We start from the raw sequence: 15358 nt of genomic DNA on the forward strand, positions 1-15358 counted from the left end.
AGTTTTGCCACGAAAGGGATCACCGAAGAGTGTACGCACGTAGGGGGTAAGTTTTCCACACCTTATTCATGTTGTCGGTCGTCAAAAGGAGAACATTTTTTTTTTTTTTTTTTGGAAATTAAATTCTTACAAATCTATGTGTTTTAGGCATATTTATCATCCATAAAACAACGAGGGAGGTGAAAAGGAATAAAAAAACGACGAAGAACAAAAGGAAAATGGCGAGAAATAAAGTCGAAACGGCGTTTAGGGAAGAGAGAGAAAGTTTGTCGAGAAAATCATGTGGAGTAGACGAAGTCCATGAACTTTCGATCGGGACGAATCCAAATCGATACCCAATGGCCTGCATAACCCATAACCCATAACCCAAAATTCATTCGGCACACTAAGAGAGTTGTATTATTTGATAATGAAAATGGAAAAAAGTTGGGACCACATGGATTATTGTGTGTTCATGCATCGGGGATACCCTTTACTCTTCACGATAGTACGGACACGTACGTTACGAGGCAGGGGAATGATCATTATGTTTATCATAATGTTGTTGTGATGGTTGCTATTCCTAATGGGTGTTCAACATCAACAGCTAACAGAGAATGATCATCCGACCAGCAAGAGGTGTCGAATCGACTGATGAGTCCATATCGCATGTGTGAAAGGAAAATTAAGTACTCATCCAAATTGTTCGTTAGGATAGCCACCATAAGAAAAAATAGAGATATGATAGGTCCCATTTCATCAAAATGTGTCTTTGCATTTAACACCAATAGTGGGTCACGTGTTACTTTTATATGTTACTTTTATATGAGGTAAAGACAAGACATTCTTGTACAACTAACGACGACACTACAACTCAAGAATATGCAAATGGTAGATGCATCTATTTTCATAGACTTTAAAATAGAATGTTTTTTTATATAAATGTTTATTTATTTTATTTAGTTTTTCATTGTGTTGTTTTAAATATGTTTTTGAACACATAAATCTATGATAGTGCTTTATGATAAATTTTATGTTTAATGAAGAAGTTTAAATGTTAATCTCTACATAGAAATTGATGGTGTTAATATAACACATGCGGAAGCAATTTGGATCTTAGACACTTTTAAAACATCAATTATATTAAATAACTAGCATGCTCATAAGTATTAAAACTTAATGAGTTTGAATACTAACTTTTTGTAGTTCAAATTCCTTTTTTCTCACGAACCGGTTTCGAACCACCACTAGTGTCTTCTCCACTATCCTCTGGCCTTAGAACGGGATTGTGGAATCCGGTGAGTGACTAAACTTGGAGGGATTTTGTATATATGAAGAAAGTGTTTGTGAGAGGTTTTTCTCAAGGTTTTTCACCAAGAAAACCTTTCATGTATTATAATCACTCTAATTTATAGAGTCATGTTTGCATGTTCTTGCAAATTTGAGATCACCAAATTTTGAAACTCAAATTTGTGGGGTTTATTTGGCGAGCAGGCAAGTTTGGTTAAACCAAATTTTGACACCTCAAAATTCCATTAACATGGATTTTTCCATTAAATGAAGTCAACATTTTAACTTTCTTCATTTAACAATCAATTTGACTTATTAATTTCAAATTAAAGTAATATTAAATGATTAATTAAACTATTTAATTAATATTTAATATTAATTCAAATGTCAATCTCAATTAATTCCGACACATATTTGATTAAGATGTTTAAATCTTATTTAAATATCTCAGATTCTCTCTTTTTGTTTAATTCGTAAATAAAACAAAAATGCGGTTAAATATATCGTATATATGTAGCACATTCTCCCTAATTTGAATTCGAACACTTCGAACTCACTCGTCACACTGTTCTATGGTTTAGTCCGATATGAGCTAGCAAAGGAACCTAATGGACCTATAGATCATGGGCTCCAACGATCCAAGATTAACCTGTTAAACTCATTAATCTTGTTAACCAACATTCGTTAACTACTAGGACATTCCACTATAACCTAGTAGTTGCACTTCCCTCACTATAGATATATTTCTGTCCATTTGATATAACCATGATTAGTAAGTCGATCCTTCACAGGTTGTTCGTAACTAGAGCTGGGTCAATTTACCGTTTTACCCCTGAAGTTACTTCTTGTTTCTTATGTCTCACTGATCCTCTAATGAACAATTGGTTTGTGGTCCAACCAGTAAACCGAATCCCTCTCAGGCCAATGAGAAGGTGGGACCCCTTGTTCAAGACTTGGAGTCAGTACTTAAGGAAACTACCTCTCTTACCCCTAAAATGGGAGGCCTATTGAGTCGGCGAACTTGAGCCACTCTCACCCATGCAAATCTAAGGATAATTTCGAATAAACAGGAGTTCATGGTTAGCTCAGGATTAAGATCGAGTTACCTAGGTCATCGAATGAAAAGAAAATCAGTCTCAACAGTAAACGACATTATAAAGTGAGAGTGATTTTCTTCATGGTCCGATCTTATGCAATACTCATTGCATAGGACGCCCCCACTCACATGTCTCCACATGTACAATTTTAGTGATCACATTGTTTATATCATATACAAAAGTGAGCCACATCCATAGTGTCCCCAGAATAAGGTATTCAGCCTTATCCTTATACTATAGATCATTTTGACTATATACTTGAACTTAATCAACTTTTATGTCTCTACATATAGTTCAAGTAATCATACTATAGCCAGAGTGTTCTTAGTTTATTGAATTTAGATTAATGATCGTATAGTTCACTTTATTCAATAACAATCTTTACTGAATAAATAACAATAATAACTTTATTGAAAATAGAATATGTTTTTGTTTACAAACTATGAGTTTTAGGACATAAAACCTAACATAAATGATTTACACTATGATGACGGTAGCGACACTAGGTAAGTGTTGGAGTTTTTGACTTGGTCTGCAACGTTATAGCTAATTAATTGTAGGAGTTGATTTGTTTTTTTATTATGTTTGTTTGTTATTCTGTTTTGTAAGATTTTATAAAAGTCGTATTATCCTTCCATAAACATAATTAGTTCCCTTTATTTGGTATCAGAGCCAGTAAGGACGTGAAAAAGAAATACACAAAAATTGAGTGTTTGAGAGGAAAAACACTGAATAAATGGCAAGTGATTATGGAAGCTTTGTTACGCCATGTGTTCCTAAATTCGATGGAGACTACGAGCATTGGAGTTTGGTCATGGAAAATCTCTTGCGTTCCAAGGAATATTGGAGTGTTATTCAATCTGGTTTCGATGAATCAAAAGGAAACGAAGCACTAAGCGCAACCCAGCAAAAGGAAATCGATGAAGTAAGGCTCAAAGATCTCAAAAAAAAGAATTATCTCTTTCAATCCATTGATAAGAGTATTCTGAAAGCTATCATTCAAAAGGATACTGCCAAGCAATTGTGGGATTCAATGAAACTCAAGTATTAAGGAAATGCTAGAGTGAAGCGAGCCCAACTACAACGACTTTGCAGAACATTCGAAACCTTGGAGATGAAAGCAGGAGAAGGTATTTTTGAGTATTTTACAAGAGTTATGTCTACTGCTAATGACATGAGGAATTGCGGAGAAGATATACCGAATATCAAAATTGTTGAGAAAATACTTCGAAGTCTCACCGATAAACTCAACTTCATAGTATGCTCAATTGAAGAATCCAAGGACATTGACCAATTAATAGTAGATGAATTACAGGCATCTTTGCTTGTACATGAACAAAAGATGATGGATAAAAGGAGTGAAGAGCAGGTTTTGCAGGTGGAGAATGTACCAAGATATGGACAAGGAAGAGGCAGAGGGACATTTCAGAGAGAAAGAGGTTACTCTAGAGGGCGGGAAAGAGGTAGATCTTTTGTGAACCTGTCAGCCATCAACTATTTTCAATGTGGAAAGCAAGAACATTACCAATTTGAATGTCCGGGCTTAGAAAAAGAGGCTATCAATTATGCTGAATTTGACAAGGAGGAAGAACGACTATTGATGGCGTACACAAAGGAAAGTAAAGTTGAAAGAGAAGTCATTTGGTTTCTCGATTCCAGGTGCTCAAATCATATGACATGGGACAAAACATGGTTCGTTGAGCTTGACGAAAGTTTCAAACACACTGTCAGGTTGGGAAATAGCTCAAAATTGGCAGTTGAAGGAAGAGGTAGTGTCAGATTCAAAGTTAAAGGTATCACAAAAACCGTGACAAATGTCTACTATGTCCTCAATCTCACCAACAATTTGCTAAGCATAGGGCAGCTACAGGAGAAGCGCTTGGTGATTTTAATCAAAGAAGAAACCTGCAGAATCTATCATCAACAAAGAGGCCAAAGAGGCCTGATAATGAACACAAAAATGACGGCGAATCGCATGTTCTCAGTTCATGCAAAGATGAAGTCATTGGTTGACCAATGTTTGAAAATCCAAGATGAAGACTTGGAGGCTTTGTGGCACAAGAGGTATGAACATTTGAATAGTAAATCTATTCAAATCATGCCGCAAAAACAAATTTTGAAAGAATTACCCAAATTAAAGGAAGTTGTCAAAGTTTTCACAGAATGCAATGTTGGGAAGCAACAACGGAAAAAATTTCCAAAGAAAAGCAAATGGAGAGCATCAAACAAACTGGAATTGATTAATGGAGATTTTTGTGGACCATCACTCCAACCTCTCACAGTGGTAAAAGGTACCTATTGGTACTTGTAGAGGATTTTTCTCGCAAGACATGGATTTATTTTCTTGCAGATAAAACATTCAAAATCTTCAAAAAATTTGTTGAAAATGAAGCAAAAACAGTCATACGTGGACTCAGAATTGACCAGGAAGGAGAATTTACATCAAATGAATTCAAAAAATTCTACAAAGATAATAGGATCAAGCAACAACTAACAGTTGCTTACACTCCCCAGCAAAACGGAGTTGCAGAAAGAAGGAACTGAACCATCATGAACATGGTACGGTGTCTTTTATCTAAGAAAGAGATGCCGAAGAAGTTGTGGCCGGAAGCAGCTAGATGGACAGCTCATGTTCTGAATCGCAGTTACACAAAGGCAGTCAAGGACATGGTTCCTGAGGAGAAGTGGTCGGGCATAAAACTAAATGTGGAATACTTCAGAGTTTTTGGTTCATTTGCACATGTTCATATTCCCGAACAGAAGAGAACCAAACTTGATGGTAGAAGTCTCAAATGCTTCTTACTTGGAGTTTGTGATAAATCTAAGGCCTATCGCCTATATGATCCAGCAACAAAGAAGATAATTGTGGCAAGAATGTCATATTTGAAGAAGGTGCAAAATGAGACTGGAATTCAAGTACAAAAAATGTAGAGCAAGATGTGTTGGCTTGGGGAGATGATGATAATATTGTTGCAGAAGAATCGGAAGGAGGAGAGACTGATGGAGAAGGAGATTAAAATGAAGAAGCAAATGACAGGTTAGAAGAAATCCAAGAAATGGATGAATCTTCCCCAGAGTTGCCACAACAAACAAGACAAAGGAGAGAGCCAGTTTGGATGCGTGATTATGAAAAAGGTGAACACCTATTTGAAGAAGAAGAAGTCGAGGAGGGGTTTGCTTTTCACATTTCCAATGATGATCTTGTGAACTTTGAAGAAGCAGTAAAGGAAAAGAAGTGGCAGGAGGCTATGAAGCTTGAAATTCAAGTTATTGAAAGAAATCAGACATGGGAGCTTGTCACATTGCCGCATCAAGGAATACTCGCAGACAAATGTAAAGCGAGACTCGTCGCTAAGGGATACTCGCAAAAGGCTGGAGTAGATTACAATGAAGTTTATGAACCAATAGCTTGATGGGATATAATCAGAATTCTAGTGGCAGTAGCAACTCAACGTAGATGGTGCATCTATCAACTTGACGTCAAAAGTGCTTTTTTATACGGTGAATTAAATGAGGAGGTATATGTTGATCAGCCTGAAGGTTTTTTCAAAAAGGGAGAAGAGAACAAGGTTCATCGACTGAGAAAAGCTCTCTACAGTCTAAAACAAGCACCGAGGGCTTGATTCAACAAAATCGAGTTATTTTAAGAAGGAAGGATTTGAGAAAAGTAATTATGATCACACCTTGTTCTTGAAGAGAATTGAAAGAAAATTGTCGTTGGTTTGCCTGTACTTTGATGATTTGATTTACACAGGAGATGATGAGAATATGTGCAAAAGTTTAGTTATCAATGCAACAAGAGTTTGAGATGACAGACTTAAGGAAAATGAAGTTCTTTCTTGGAGTTGAAGCTTATCAAAACAAAGGAGGAATTCATTTGTGCCAAAAGAAGTATGCTAAGGAAGTATTGGAAAGGTTCAATATGTCGAATTGTAATACTGTAAAGAATCCGATAGTCCCTGGCACCTTCTGGTCAAAATCAGGTAGCAAAAGTGTCGATGCAACATTGCACAAACAACTAGGATGCTTAATGTACCTTATGGAAACTTGTCTCGACTTAATATTTGTGGTTTGCTTGATTTCTCGTTATATGGCTGATCCCAAAGAAAAACATATGTTGATTGCTAAAAGGGTACTGAGGTATTTAAAAGACACATTAGATGTTGGAGTTTATTACAAATGGAGTAAGGATGTAAATCTTTTGGGATACACAAACAGTGATTATGCGCGAGATATTGACGACAGGAAGAGCACTTCAAGCTATGTATTCTTTTTAAATGGAGCAGCAATATGTTAGAGTTCGGAATTGTTACACTATCATCTACAGAAGCTGAATATGTAGCTGCCACTGCAAGTGCATGTCATGGTGTTTGGCTTAAGGGAATTCTGAAGGAGCTAGGTGTTCTAAGTAGCGAGTGCATCGATATCATGTATGACAGTAGTTCAGCAATCAAATTGTCTAAGAACCGAGTTATGCATCGAAGGACAAAACATATTGATGTCAGGTATCATTACTTGCGTAATTTGTCAACTAATGGGACTGTAAGGTTAGTGTTTTGCGGAATTGAAGATCAAGTGGAGACATAATGACTAAACCAATTAAGCTAGATCAATTTGTGAAATTCAGAGGCATGCTTGAAGTTTGACAACTTGAGTAAACTGATACTGTTTCAGCATACTTCAGTTTACGGGAGGAATTTGTTGGAGTTTCTGACTTGGTCTGCAATGTTATAGTTAATTAATAGGCCGTAGTTTTCTATTTGTTCTCAAATAGCTAATTTGTAGGAGTTGATTTGTTGCTTTTTATTCGGTTTGTTTGTTATTTTGTTTTGTAAAGCTTTATAAAAGCCGTAGTTATCCTTTAATAAAGATAATTAGTTCCCTTTAGTGAGTAGAAATCTAAGGTCATTATAGGATACTTCCCCGTTATGATTAGTAAGCACAAGTACACTATGATATTATGTGCCCTCCTTTCCATCCGAATTTTTCCTATTGCACGAGTGTGTGCTACTTAAAGGCCAGGTCCATGGGGTACATATATGAGCGTGTCTGGGGTCTCATGCGAGTGTGTGTGGGATGTGTGTAGAGGAGTATTGCACATCCAATTTGGACTCGGAGTGGAAAGTGAGATCAAGGTCACGATAATGATGAAATGATAGATCCCAATCATGATTACATATGATTATATTTTCTGACCCTAATAATGGAATTACTTGGCGAGTATTTCTTAAAATACTCAAACCAGGTGCTACTCTTATTTTCAAGGTAAATGTTAGACACTTTATATGGATGATGGTGTTGTTGTAACGGTCATGAAATCGAAATTAAGATAGTTGCATTTTTGTTTATGGTGTAACACTTCGATTAGATCAGAGTGATTTCATTACTTTAAGCTTAATGTTATTTCCTTTACATTTTTCTTTGATGTTTACTGATCTTTTAAATGAATTCCGTAAATTTTTAAGTCTATGACTTCATTTATTAAATGTCTTAAATGAATTTTTTCCGTGCATATATAGGCATGTCATGCATATACTAACATCTCTATTTTATTAAAAAAATATATGGTCATTACAATTCGTGCATACGTGAACCATACATAGAGTAAGACTCCTATGTACGGATGACGACTAGGTAGAAAAGAAAAGGTAAGATCCAAACATGAAAGCGGTTTTTCATGACAAACCCAATAATTCAAACAATCCTAGTGTGTGGATTTGCTCGAGCCCACCCAACCATACGTAAGGCCCAATTTGGCCGTGAGAAAGCTAAAGCATGGGCCAATGCCCTATGTTGGGAACCACGGTCACCTTCCATGTGTGCTCACTTCACTCCTACAATATGATCTGGTTATCTATTTATCTCAAAATATTTCTAAGAGTAAAAACTATCCTCATAGACCAACTTTCACGCGCATAAAAATGCTCCAAATGCATATTTAAAAAAATAAAAACGTGAAGCACGGAATAAACGTGAAGCACACGCCAACTAAGGGAAACATGTTTGAGATTAAAAAAGTAAAAAAATAAATAAAAAATGTGGCATATATTTAAAGAAAGAAGAAGAAGAAGAGTTTAGTAGGGTCCACCAATAGATGTGGCAAGCATATGATGATGACCTTTGTTGTTTGTGGCCTTACTAAAAAAATGAACAATTAAAGAAGTGAAATTTGTGGAAGGATAAAGAGAGAATAAGTAATAGGAGTTGGCCAATTTTGGTCCCTTTGGGTCTTTTTTTGAGTGAATACAAACAAATAGAAAGTCACCCTTTTTGCTTCTTACCTAGATGGAACTCGGTACGGCTCCTGACTGAACCTTCAAACATTCTTTTACGAGGTAACTAGGCTGGGTTGGCTGATCCGCTCCTTCACTCGCATATGAAATTCATTCGTTCTCTTTTCTTTAACTGTAACAGTAAACACTCAACTCAAGAAGATTCATTCGGTTTTTCCTACTGTCTTCTTTCACGTAACTCTTTTCTTTGATTCTTTCTCTTTTTCTCCTTATTCTTTTTTCTCGGTCAAAATGGGTATTTGTTTGGTTCTCTTTCACCTACTTGACACCCCTCTCTCTCTTTAGGTAGGAGCGCTTTATTTAAAAAACAAAGGTAGCACGTAACATGAGTATAGTGAAATACTCGATAATTAATCTCACAGTTGGAGTCAAGTAATGCAAACATACACATATATATGATGGGACATATCTTTTAAAAACAACATATTATGATCTTAGCTCTTTTCAGTTAGAGAAGGGTTAGATGCATGGTACTTCCCCACACACGGTTCATGCACGCGCACGTAAACTCACCAGGCAGGCCGCATACGTACCCTCTGGTTCTGGCTTCGTCGGACTAAACGCACTAGCATGTCGTCGGACACCATAGAGGGAAAGACCAGTATGTATGATATAATGACAAACATAAATATAGAAGGCAACCCTAAACCCAACGATCCAAGCTCTTAATGAAACAAGGAACTCTGAATCAAAGAAATTAATACGTCCATATACAAAATTCGAATCAACAAAGAGAAAAAGCTATAATTGATAAAAAAAGATAGAGCAAGATTTGGAACCTTGTTCTAAATTTAGTCTCTCCATTGTAGAATTTATTTAAGGCTACTCCATTGTAGAACTTAATTAAGGTTCTAAATTTAGTCACTCCATTGTAGAACGGCACTCTCTCGTAGAACTTAATTAAGGCTTGATTGAATGGCTCGAATGCAATCTACACAAGAATTGATTGAAACTTAGAAATGACAAAGATGATGCTTATATTTATAAGGGAAAACGTCTCAACTTGAGGGATCAATTTCATTATCACAAATCTGATTTTTACATAATAATTTGTGGGTATTTATAGTCTCCCACACATAAGTTAGTAGTGATTTAATCCCGATCCCCTTAAATCTCCATAAAAAACGAAGTCAATTTAACCATTACAAACTTTATGAAATTAAAAATATAATAATAATAAATAAAGTTTTCTAACAACTCATGAAATGATGCTTTCAAACTCTATCTGCTACTTCAACTGTGCAAATATTCACTAATGAAGCTCTAAAGGGTCCTTCCTCAATCGAATCAGCTTATAACACATGAACTAATGGTTGAACCGAGTTTATCCAATTTTGTAGATGAAGAATGAATGCTTGTTGAATTTTCTTAGCTTTGGATCATGTAATAGGTCTAGTTAGAACATTGAAACACCATGATTCTTATCAAATATATGCATGATATTATAACAAACATAAATATAGAAGGACACATCCGTACTAACATAACATAACGCGGAAATATCCCAATGCACATGACATACATAAATGCATGCTCCCATGGTTTAAAATCGTAGCATATAATAGGAATCGTTTCGTTCTTCCTTTCATCCATGTCATAGTACACATATGAGTCATGTATGCATAGTAATTATCGTGACTTTCATCTTGCATCATCATATAATTTATAATATGACTTCTCATGGCAAGACATAACATTACATACATAGTATTTCATTTCAACATATCATAACATAACATAATAGAACATCACATACATATATAACATAACATCATACGTCATCACATAGCATAACATGACATTCTAATCTCAAATCACACCCACTAGGGCTTGAATTTGTCGAAATACATTTTTAAAACATTTCTTTTATGCAAACAATTTATAATTAAAACACTAATTTCTTTTGTTACTTTTTTTTTTAAATACTTTTTGTATAATTTTTTATTTATTTATTGTAGGCTCAAAATACTTCTACAAATGTCAAATTATTACCAACGATTGGTTGTCACTAAAGCTTATTATCCAATAAAATAAAATAAAATAAAATAAAAAAGATAATGGGAGAATATTTTAATCATATTATGGAAATTTGTTAAAAGCACAAAAAAAAAAAAAAAAACGTTCATTCTAAAATTTGGATTTAAGTGTTTCACTAATTTTTTTAATCATTTTTTTAAAATGTTATTTTTGCCTAATACTACCAACTTAATGAAAATTATTTTAATTAGGCTGATACATTATATATTATCTACTTGAGTATAGTCGAATCGACCAAAGTTAAACCATCTATGTTTAATGGATCGAACACTAATGGCCTGTTGAGAGACCAACTTTGCTTTAGAGATGGAGACACCAAATTTATGAAGAAAAAAAAAAATCCCCTTAGAAATTGAAGGGAAGAACCAGTGTGTGAAGTTCAAATTTGTGAAGAACTTGTATGTATGTTGTATGTGTATGGTGGGTGTCAGACACTGACAGCTTCTCTACTTAATCATGTCTTACTTTTCTGTTTTCTCTGTGAGATTTTCCATTTCGTTTTTCACCATCCCCACATCCCATGTTCTTTGTCTCAATCTCTTAAAAAAAGGGTTTAAATTTCACCAGAAATTCCCAATTTTTCTTTTTTCTTTTTACATGGTGTTTTTTGTTTGTGCCTTTTTGTGTAAACTGCCAAATGGGTTTGTAAGTGTAAGTCGTTTTCTCATCTGGGTTTGTGAGTTTTCCTGTTCTTCCCTGTTCTATTCATTCCATTTCTGAGAGGCATTTTTTTGGGTTCTCTGGTTTTTCATCTAATTTGATATAAGCTTTGTGTTCATCTTATTTGCTGGAGTTTTGTTTGTTTGAATTTATTTTTGGTAATGATTTTAATTTCTATCTTAAGGGTATATCCATCATTTTCGTTTTGATTTGAGATTTCTAGGGTTTTCAGAGTGATGCCTTCTGAAGGTATCAACAATGGCGAATCTCGTTCCTGGAGTGCTTCTCAAACTGCTACAGCACATGAACACAGATGTGAAGGTTGCTGGAGAACACAGGTCGGCGCTGTTGCAAGTTGTGAGCATAGTTCCGGCATTGGCCGGCGGCGATCTCTCTCCGAATCAAGGTTTTTATCTCAAAGTCTCTGATTCTTCTCATGCCACATATGTGTCACTCCCTGATGAACATGGTGAACTGATTCTTAGTGATAATATTCAATTGGGTCAGTTTATTCATATCGAACGCCTTGAGGCTGCTTCCCCTGTCCCCATTCTTCATGGAGTTCGACCTGTGCCTGGTCGACATCCTTGTGTGGGTACCCCTGAAGATATTGTTGCTACTCATTCTCCTGGGTTTCTTAATAATAATCCTAATCTGAAACCTATGGATAAATTGAAACCAACACCAAAAGTTGGCATTGGCGTTAGTGGGGAGAAGGAGAAATCTGTGGCTGAGAGGCTCAATGGCAATGCCAAGGAGGATAAAATTGAGAAGAGAGCCTCACCCTTGTGTAGATCCAAGTCTCAGTTGTCGTCGAAATTGACAGTGAATATAGATGTGAAGAAGAAGCCTTTGCGGTCGATGCCTTCATCTCCGACGAGCTGTTATTCGTTACCTTCTTCATTTGAGAAGTTTTCCAATAGCATTAAGCAGCAGGGGAAGGTTAAGCCATTGGCTAATGTAACAACCAAGGTAGGAGCGGTCGAGAAGAACTCGATTCGTTCAGCTAGTCCTGTTGCCAAGAAGATGGGAATGGGACATCAGATCCAACATTTAGTTCAGGGCATTGAGGTTGGAGCCAAGGGTCTGAGGAAGAGTTGGGAAGGGAACAACATGGAGACAAAAAGAAGAGACAATTCGATATTAAGAGCTAGCAAACTTGATGCCAAGCCCGAAGCTCGGGTTACTGTAAGTTTTAGCATACCCAATACGATCATCGTTTCATATTTGATTTGTGTTTAACATGGAAATTGTTCATTTGTCCTGCCAAAATGTGAAATAACCATGGAATTCAAAGCCTGTTCTTCATGTGATGAGCTTAAAAGATCCAGCCAAGTCCATTGACTTAACTTACTTATATTTTTCAGACTCCTAGAAGAAGTACATTGAGTGACAAGGTACCAGCAAAGTCATCTAAAGATGATTCTTCAAAGAAGAATGCTGCCAATGGAGCTCTAGATAATGAGAAAAGGTCGAATAGGAAAAAATCTTCGAATGGAAAGAAATCATCTTCAAGCGATGCAGTCAGGTTCCCCGGGAACTTGGTGAAGATTCCTCTTAGTCATAGAAGATTGACTGAAGGGAGTGTTTCATGGGCTTCACTTCCATCATCTCTTGCCAAGCTTGGAAAGGTATGGAATATCTGATGTTTTGATAGCCAAAGATAAGCTCTTTTTAGTGGTAATCAATGAAGTGTTAATGTATGTCTTCTTTTTGTCTTGCTTTCTTCCCATTGTTCTTTTGTGTCTGCTACAATAGGAAGTAATGAGGCACAGAGATGCTGCACAAACAGCAGCAATAGAGGCTATGCAAGAAGCTTCGGCGGCCGAGAGCTTACTACGATGTTTAAGGTATGAAAGCTTACTTGGTGCTTCACTTGTAGCTCTATCTGCATTGTAGTTCTTTTGTGAGATTGCACCTCGGTTAGAGAGGAGAATGAAACACTTTTTATAAGGGTGTGGAAACCTCTCCCTAGCATATGCGTTTTAAAAACCTTGAGGGGAAGTACGAAAGGGAAAGCCCAAAGAGGATAATATCGGCTAACGGTGAGATTGGGCTGTTACAAATGATATCAGAGCCAAACATAGGGTAATGTGCCAGCAAGGAGGCTGAGCTCCGAAGGGGGTAGACATGAGGTGGTGTGCCAGTAAGGACGCTGGCCCCGAAGGAGGTAGATTTGGTGGGGGTCCCACATTGATTGGAGAAAGGAACGAGTGCCAGCGAGGACGCTGGGCTCGAAGGGGGTGGATTGTGAGATCTCACATCGGTTGGGGAGGAGAATGAAACACCTTTTATAAGAGTGTGAAAACCTCTCCCTAGCACCTGAAGGGGGGTGGATTGTGAGATCCCACATCGGTTGAGGAGAATGAAACACCTTTTATAAAAATCTCTCCCTAGCGCCCGAAGAGGGGTGTATTGTGAGATCCTACATCAGTTGGAGAGAATAATGAAAAACCCTTTAGAAGGGTGTGAAAATCTCTCTCTAGCAAACGTGTTTTAAAAATCTTGAAGGGAAGCCTGTAAGGGAAATTCTAAAGAGGACAATATTGGCTAGCGGTAGGCTTGCATGGTTACATCTTTACATCTTTAGTCAAAAGTTCTTTAGAGCTAATTAGAGGACAGAAAAGATTTGAAACATTCTTCTGTTGCCTTATGTTGTTTGTTTTGCAGTATATTTTCAGAGTTAAATACTGCTGCGAAGGAGCACAACCCACAGCCTGCGGTAGAACAGTTTCTGACCCTTCATGCTAGCCTAACCAATGCTCACATGGTAGCTGAATCACTTTCAAAAACTACTCCATCTGGTTCGAACAATGAGACCGAAGAAACCGCTTCGGAAGAAACAATGAAGGTCACATTAATGGCAAGAAGACAGGCATCTGCTTGGGTTCAGGCTGCTTTAGCTACCAACCTTTCATCTTTTGCAGTTTACAGCCGTGATCCACCCTCGACTCTAAACCCGACCTTATGTCTATCTCAAAACCAAAAGAATACATCTGCAAATCATCCTATAGTGGTTTTAGAAAACTCATCTAAGAACAGCTCGTCAAAATCCCAAGGGAAGATCCGCCAGATGATAAGCACTAAACCCGTTGGATCAGGAAATCCAAGTCGAACAAAGGAAGGAGCGACGACACTCGGTCAGAAGGTGCAGCCTCAACCTCCAGCAGAATGGATAAGAGGAAACGGGGTTGACGAAGCAGTTGACTTGGGTGAGACATTACGAGTGCAATCCCAGGACTGGTTCTTGAGATTCATGGAAAGGTTCTTGGATGCAGGTGTGGACACTGCAGCCTTGTCAGATAATGGACAAGTAGCAGGAATATTGACTCAGCTGAAGAGTGTAAACGACTGGTTAGATGGAATAGCTTGGTTTAGCAAGGATGAAGAAGACACAGCTCACATTCAAACCGAGACAATCGACAGGCTGAGGAAGAAGATCTACGAGTATCTTCTGATGCACGTCGAGTCTGCAGCCGCTGCACTGGGCGGGGGATCCCAGCCAGTGCCACAGCAGATCGAGGCAACCGAAACAAAAGCAAGAAGGTGAGTGTTGTTTAAATCACATGTACATAGCAGAAGCTAAGTGGCTATTTGCCTTCTCATCTTCTTAATTTATGTGATTTGATTACTGAAAGTATACGGATCTGGGTTTGTTCAGTTCAGGATTATACATACATTCAATTGTACATTCAGATGTTAGTGAGAGTGCATATTGTTGATGTTCTTGAATAAGCATATGACTTATTCCATTTGTATTAATCTAATTTATTTCAACGGCCAAAATCCATTGGTAGTATATATTGTCATCTTTGAACTTTTTATTTCGAGCTTTTCCCTCAAGATTTTTGAAACGCGTCGGCTAGAGAAAAGTTTTTATACTCTTATAAAGAATGCTTCATTCTACTCTTCATCGGATGTGAGATTTCACTGTACACCCTTTTCAGGGCCCATCGTCCTCGTTGGTACTAGTTCCTCACTCTAATTGATGTATCTCACAAT

The 15358-nt window shown here is 37.0% G+C and overlaps 2 protein-coding genes across 6 annotated transcripts; both read left to right on the forward strand.

The window, feature by feature from the left end:
• The first annotated feature begins 3522 nt into the window (after positions 1-3522).
• On the forward strand, positions 3523-4677 carry LOC111488339. Its single transcript, XM_023136032.1, has one exon. The coding sequence runs from the start codon at positions 3523-3525 to the stop codon at positions 4675-4677; it is 1155 nt and encodes a 384-aa protein (XP_022991800.1).
• Positions 4678-11032: 6355 nt separating this feature from the next.
• On the forward strand, positions 11033-15108 carry LOC111488574. Of its 5 annotated transcripts, none has more exons than XM_023136394.1 (5): positions 11033-11116; positions 11580-12544; positions 12724-12987; positions 13115-13206; positions 14027-15108. In XM_023136394.1, exons 2-5 carry the CDS (start codon positions 11615-11617, stop codon positions 14904-14906), a joined length of 2166 nt encoding a protein of 721 aa, XP_022992162.1. In that variant the 5' UTR covers positions 11033-11116; positions 11580-11614; the 3' UTR covers positions 14907-15108. The 5 variants fall into 5 exon arrangements, with proteins under 5 accessions (XP_022992162.1, XP_022992160.1, XP_022992161.1 ...); XM_023136392.1 differs by lacking the exon at positions 11033-11116 and adding an exon at positions 11129-11372; XM_023136393.1 differs by lacking the exon at positions 11033-11116 and adding an exon at positions 11129-11341.
• The last annotated feature ends 250 nt before the right edge of the window (positions 15109-15358 follow it).

This window comes from Cucurbita maxima, unplaced genomic scaffold, assembly GCF_002738345.1.
Source record: "Cucurbita maxima cultivar Rimu unplaced genomic scaffold, Cmax_1.0 Cma_Scf00013, whole genome shotgun sequence".
Taxonomy (NCBI): Eukaryota; Viridiplantae; Streptophyta; class Magnoliopsida; order Cucurbitales; family Cucurbitaceae; genus Cucurbita; species Cucurbita maxima.